This window comes from Sapajus apella, unplaced genomic scaffold (genome assembly GCF_009761245.1).
Source record: "Sapajus apella isolate SASKATOON/1434 unplaced genomic scaffold, GSC_monkey_1.0 scaffold63, whole genome shotgun sequence".
Classification (NCBI taxonomy): Eukaryota; Metazoa; Chordata; class Mammalia; order Primates; family Cebidae; genus Sapajus; species Sapajus apella.
The window spans coordinates 11,545,986-11,552,640 of record NW_022437003.1 but is presented as its reverse complement, the minus strand read 5'-3'; the positions used below and the strand labels follow the sequence as shown (position 1 = coordinate 11,552,640).

Below are 6,655 nucleotides of genomic sequence, written 5' to 3'. Positions count from 1 at the left end.
CAAGAACTCCAGCCACTGACTCTGTTTCGTGTGTCTGCAAGGGCCAAGGAGATTAATGACCCAAGGAGGCTATGATATGGTCCAAAAACTTTTCCTGGATTTTTTCCGTAGGCGGCTGAGCCAGAGGCCAACTGCAGAGGAACTGGAACAGAGGAACATTTTGAAACGTAAGTGACTAAGCCCATGGCAATCGTTGATGTTTTGTGGCGGCTTTTGTTATTATTTAATGGTAGGCCACAAGGTTTCTAACTTGCGCCTGTGCGGAAACGACTGAAAACCTTTCTAATGGTTGGGGCTTCATCCGTGCGTGTTAGAACACCAAAGATGACCTCCCCAAAGAGAAGGCAAATTTTATTCCACTTTGTTCTTTAGAAGCTCACAGACTGCCGGCAGAACCTTCCCTTTAGGGAGTTTGTAGAGTCAGAGAGAAGCTGAAAAATTAGAGTGAGATCACTTATTATTTAATGATTTTTGAGGGTAGGGTCACCTTTAAACCAGAATTGGCTTTAAAACGGAGACTGTAATACAGGCGGCTAAAATAAGGGAAATGGCCGTTTGAACTGAGCCTAGAAAGCATGACTTTGCATTGCAGCTGGCTGCTTTTGACAAAAATCCCTCGTTCCATTGAACATTGAATTTCAAGACTCAGAAAGCATTTCCAAGTGAAGTGCTTCATGTCTGTCTCTCAGGATTCCCACAGCTGGTCCCAGGCATGCCTGTCTGATGTACTCATTCGAGGAAAAGTGCCTTTCACCAAAGCTGCAGACAGAAAAAAATAAATGAGCCCTTTGTTTGGTTTAGGACACAGAGATATTTGAATATGTACAGAGGATCCAGTTGGTGCTAAAAAAAGAGAAATACTAAAAGAGATCAAGCATTTGATGGACACCAGTATGCATCAGTTTAGTGGTGGATATGAAATAATTTAAAAATCAAACCATTCTATTCAGTTAGTGCCACCATTCTCACCAACACTCAAGATAGTCAACAGATATTTCTGGCTTAATTAGTGACCCTGTTCCCCCTACCCCACAACATGCTTCTAATTTCTCTCCAGAAAAGAAAGATATATACTATGCAGAGTTTTCTAGAAATGCTATGTTGTACAGACGCAGACACCCCTCCCCACGCCCCCGCCCAGTCAGTCACATGCAACCGCAGTGTGAGTTTCCAGGGTATTTCCACTGTAACCACACTAACATAGTCTTCGCTTTACCGTCCTGCCATGCTCACTGTAGCCTTGTGACCTGGTTGGCATTTCGTGGTCTGCTAAGGGTAGGTGCTGGGTTCTGTTCTGATGGGGGGCCTTGTTGCCTGCAGCACCCACCCCCACCCCCAACACCCCCACATGTCCATTTATGTCAAGTTTGCCTTTATCAACATCCTGCCTCCCGGCCCCAAGCCAAGTGCCACTTCCTCAACTCTCAGTGGAAGTTGTTTTCGGGATTGGCCTTTGTCAGTCCTAGGTGTGCCCTACGCACTTCCTAGGTCTCTAGGAATGGGTGTTTACTTTTTTCTGCCCAAGGGGTACCCCTTAAAAGTTTCCAAGCTTAATATTCTCTATAATGAATTTAGAGCGTTTACAAAGGATTTCCAAAGTCAGAGAAGCAACTGGCCTGTATGATGTCTTTTTTAATGCCCCAATCTGGTACTTGAGCCATTATAAACTTTCCATTTTTGGAGAGAAAGATAAACAGCCAGGTGAGCCTGTACAACTTACCCACAGCCCCCTGCTGTATTTGTGGCCTCTGACCTGAGGCCTAAACTCAAAGAAGCTAAAAGCCTCTTGGGGATTATTTAGGTTTCAGAAAATAGTGCTTATCACACCAGGAGTTCGGTTTCTGGAAAGAGATCTAAAATCCCCCAGCTCAGTTCTGGATTCTCTCAAAGGCATCAGTTCCCGCCTGTGGCTTGCCCAGATCCCTGGGACACCACAAGTCTGTTAAGCTTGGGTTTTTACCGCCATCTAAGCAGGGAACTTAGATTCAGGGGACTAAAAAGGAGTTGTAGAAGATTGTTCCCATGGTTCTCTTTTATTCTCTTCCCTAATCCCTCTTGTCCTGGCCACATAGTTGCAAATTAAAGAACTACTTGACCAATTCAAACAGGTTGATCATTTCATAGTTTTGAAACTTTGCAGATCGACTTGTTGATCGTGTTTTCCCATAAGTTCTTATTTTTCCCTGTATTCTGGAACTGTGTTCTCCTATTTTTTTCTTTTTATCTGTTGCAATTGTTAAACAAGAAATGTCTAGTGGTATATATCTACCAACAGCTTGTTCTAAAACTGATTTTCTGAGCTTTCAGTCATTGAGGAACTGCTCTGTGTTGGGTGGTGGGGAACAGGGCACAGAGACGTCATGGCTCAGCCCTGGAGCTGGGAGAGCCTTGGGTTGGTTTCCAGCCCTACCCTGCCTGGCCCTGGGAACAGCCCTTGTTCTGTCCAGCAGCCAGTGAGGGCCTGTGCACCTCTGAGCACATAATGAACCCTCTGATGGTGGCAGCTGTAATGATGACATTGTGGGCCTTTCCTGGCCTGTCTTCCCAGTTGCCTAATGGGGTTCTCTTGGTACCTTCTGTCTGAGAGTTCATGAACCTGGGTTTGTCAATGGCCTTGAGCTAAAGGTATCGATTCTGTAGGTGGTAGCTTCTGGCCCCACCCCTCAGAGTAATCTAAGAAGCACACATAGGAGATGAAGGTTCCATGCTCTGTCAGCTGCATCACAGAATGCCCACCTTCATGGCTCCGAAGGGGCCTGTAGGGTCAGAAGTCTGAGGCCAGTAGTGAGGAAGAGAGCCAGCCCCATGCAAAACATGACCACAGGAAAAAGCCTATTGGTGTAACCACTGAGCCAGGTAGGGTGTGACCAGACTCTTAACACCCCTTAGCCTTCAGATCCTCAATTACAAACCAGGAGTGGTAGACTAGGTGGTCGCTAGGCCCCTTAATGGCCCTAGTATTCTGTGCCTCTGAAATTTTCACCATGTGCCCTGTAGCTGCTCCCGGCGACCCAGCATCCAGACCACCTTTCCTTCCATTTGTCCTCCCACCTGAGACATCTCCGAATGGGAGGCTCCCTCCTTCTGGTTCTTGCTGTCTGCCTCCCCATTTATCTCTGCTAGATTAATTCATACTAAGATATTAATGGCTGACTAGTTTCATAGGTTTTATCCCACTGAAATTTGCATTTGTAACAAATGTCACTGTGTGGGGGCTCCCTGCTTCCGGGTTTTGCTGTCTGCTCCCCACTTTATCTCTGCCAGATTAATATTGAGCTATTAATGGCTGACTAGTTTAATGGGCTTTTATTCAAGAGAAATTTGCATTAAAAAGAAAAACAACTCCGGGAGGGAGATAGGATCTCTAAATCCAAAGGAAAGCTTCGCTCTTGGTGACCGTTTCAGGCACTGTATGGTAGGCTGGAGCAGGGACCTCTGGTGACCTCAGCCCACAGCAAGATATGGCTGTTTCTTGTGCTGCTTTTCTACAGAGCCTGCTGCCCACAGGTAGTCAGAGGCCAAATCATGTCCATAGGGGTGGCCCTCGGGGGTCTGAGCTCTGCTCTGAACTCACACCACTTGTGCTAGTGGGAGGTATAGTCAGTCACCTGTAGCATGAAGGTGACTCAGTCATCAGACGGTCCCCACCCCTTTCTAGGCACAGCGGTTGCCTTCTTTAAAGACTTGTCCCACACTGAGACAGTCAGCAACCATACCTGAATTTCATGTGTGCACCAATACAACAAACTAATGAAGCTATCGAAATATAATTTAACAACTGTGATTTTCATAATAAGCAAACAAGTGTCCCAGGCAGTCATGACGCACCCTATGCCAAAATCGACGTTTCCTTTTACTAACGCCGTTTGAAATTGAATGGCTGAGAATCACAGGCCTTCGATACCAGCTGACTTCCATAGTTTTTTCAAGTCCAACAATGCTATGCTGATATCTGTGCTTCCATAGATATCAAGGAATTTTTCCAAGGTCCGGAAGGGAAAGGTCTACCCTAGGTCATCCAGTTAGCTTAAAAGGAGAAATAAGCCCAGATTCTCGGCCCTTCAACGATCCACCCCCTTCCCCACACTCTCTTATCTACAGCTCTTTAAAAATCTGATGAGTAAATCACCCATATATTAAGCCAAGAGTTTATAGGCTCTGCAGTCTACTCTTCTGAGCCACTCCTAAAAAGTCTAAATGCAGGCAATTGTAACCCACAATCTGGTCTCATCTGTGCTCTGTGGACTTCTCAGAAGACTCAAAGAATCGATGGGATCAGGGCTTGTGAAAGGTGAGCATTTTGAAAATCCTCCTGCCTTGTCTTGTTCCTGCAGCAGGCTGAGGCTGGTCTTCTGCTCTCTCTACCTCCACAGGGCACCAGACACAAGGACCACATCACAGTGAGCCCCCTTCAGTGTCTGGGAGCTCAATAGAGAATGAGTGAGCCCTAGTCTTATCCAAAGAAAGGAGCCTCACATCTCCCCAAATGCCCATGTGTCCCTGTGTCAACATTCCCACCCACCTCCTTGGGCTGTGCAGTGGCTCGCACCTGTAATCCCAGCACTTTAAGAGGCCACGACAGGAGGATCGCTTGATGCCAGGAGTTCAAGACCAGCCTGAACAACATAATGAGATCCCCCCTCATCTCAACAAAAAATTTTAAAAATTAGCCAGGCGTGGTGGTGTGCATGTGTAGTCCTAGCTACTTGGGAGGCTGAGGTAGAGGAATCACTTGAGCCCAGGAGTTTGAGCCTACAGTGAGCTAAGATTGCGCCACTGCACTTTAGCTTGGGAGAGAGAACGAGACCTTGTCTAAAAAAAAATAAAAACCTACCTTCCTCCCTTGTAGCCACATTTCTCAACCCAGCATCTCTGCCTGGAAACCTGAAACCCCATGTGATGTAAAGAAAGCAAAATGACAAAGTCAACCTGCTCAGGAGCAATTTGAAACAACGCAGGTAGTTTGGAAAACAGTCCCCATATAGAGAAGGGCAGCTTGTGGAGGGGACAGGAGCGCCCTCTTCCCTTTTTCAAACTGAGATGCTTAGCCTAGAGCCTGTCAAGGTCCAAAGGATGCCCCTGTACACACAGCACTGTTAACTGAAATAAAAAACATCTTAAATATTTCTTTCAGCTCGGAATGAACAAGAGGAACAGGAGGAGAAGAGAGAGATCAAGAGAAGGCTAACCCGAAAGGTGAGTTGGTTCTCCACGCCAAGAGCTGTCACAGGAGAGGGTGGTCTGCCCACCACACCTCTGCCCTCTGCTGGCCTCCGTGGCCTCGTTGCTGCCTGGTTCCTCTCCTCCTGGGTCAGAGGGCACCACTCTCTTACCTCCAAGACCTCTCCACTCAGCTTCATGACCCTCAGTCCTTTTGGTTGGTGACATTCAATGTTGTTTGATTTTGTGACACCCACCTACTCCCAAACAGCTTGATGGCTACTGCATTATATTTTTGATTACACTAAATATTTTGTTTTAAAAAATTCACTATAATGCCATTAAGCAATGGGAAATTCATAATCAGAATCAGTAGTTCAAAGGCCAGGTGCAATGGTCCATGCCTATAAACCCAGCACTTTGGGAAGCCAAGGTGGGTGGATAGCTTGAAGCCAGGAGTTCGAGACCAGCCTGGGCAACATGGTAAAATGCTGTCTCTGCTAAAATAAATGTACAAAAACCATCTGGGCATGGTGATGTGCACCTCTAGTCCCAGGTACATGTGAGTCTGAGGTGAGAGAAACACTTGAGTCCAGTTAGCTGAGATTGCACCACTGCACTCCAGCCTGGGTGACAGAGCAAGACTCCGTCTCCCCTCCCCCCTAAAAAAATTACTAGTTCAAATATTACATAACTATTTGCTAAGACCCTGGGAAAGTATGAACTTTTTTTTTCCAACCCTAATACTATTCTTTCCCTAGGAATTCAGAACTATGCAACTTTATTAGGCTAAATTGTGAAAGTACTGACAAATTTAAAGAAGACATTTGAGAAGGGCATAGATAAAAGTCATAAAACTGGAATTTTAATATATTCTTAACCCCAAAAATAGATGGTTTGGCAGTGCGCTGGAGCCCCTCAGGCATTCATTCCACGCTAGTGTCCTCTTTCATAATAAACTCATCGTTAAGGCTATTCCTGGATGATGTTGAAAAGTTTAATTAATTGATGACACGCAAGATATAATACTGTCTTCTGTCTGACGAAGTCACAGTGTTTTTAATCAGCCTCCTACAGTGACCATCTTGAGAGAAAGATACTCATATCTTAGCGATAGTTAAGAGGCCCATTAACATTAATTTTAACAGGGTTTATTAGTGGATTTTTCTCCCCAGAAATATCACACAAAGGAAGAAATTCAGAGATCCTGAAATATACCAATTATTAAGGTGATGGTTTATATTTCTCAACACTTTCTCTCCCTGAGAGCATCCCAAATACCTGGTGACAAGCCAAATGCCAACCCAATTAGCAAGAGCAGAATAAACAAGCGCCTGAATGGCCAGAGGACTGGCTGGCGTCAGCCTGGTGGAGACTAGAGTGAAAGCTAAGTGACCTCCCAACCAGTTGATGTCCCACCTGTTAAGGCTGGACCCTTTACATCCTTAAGCCAACCCACTCTTTGGACTCAGGATGCAGTTTTTACTGAGATTAA

At 45.6% G+C, this 6,655-nt stretch overlaps 1 protein-coding gene across 15 annotated transcripts in view; it reads left to right on the top strand.

The window, feature by feature from the left end:
• PHACTR1 (phosphatase and actin regulator 1) overlaps positions 1-6,655 on the top strand; it is a 586,592-nt gene that overhangs the window by 568,411 nt on the left and 11,526 nt on the right. For 14 of the 15 annotated variants that reach the window (XM_032247691.1, XM_032247688.1, XM_032247689.1 and 11 more), the window contains 2 exons: positions 112-167; positions 5,135-5,196. In XM_032247691.1, the coding sequence (XP_032103582.1) occupies positions 112-167; positions 5,135-5,196 (118 nt within the window). Of the gene's footprint in view, positions 1-111; positions 176-5,134; positions 5,197-6,655 lie in introns of those variants that run through there. The other variant, XM_032247700.1, reaches the window with a different exon arrangement.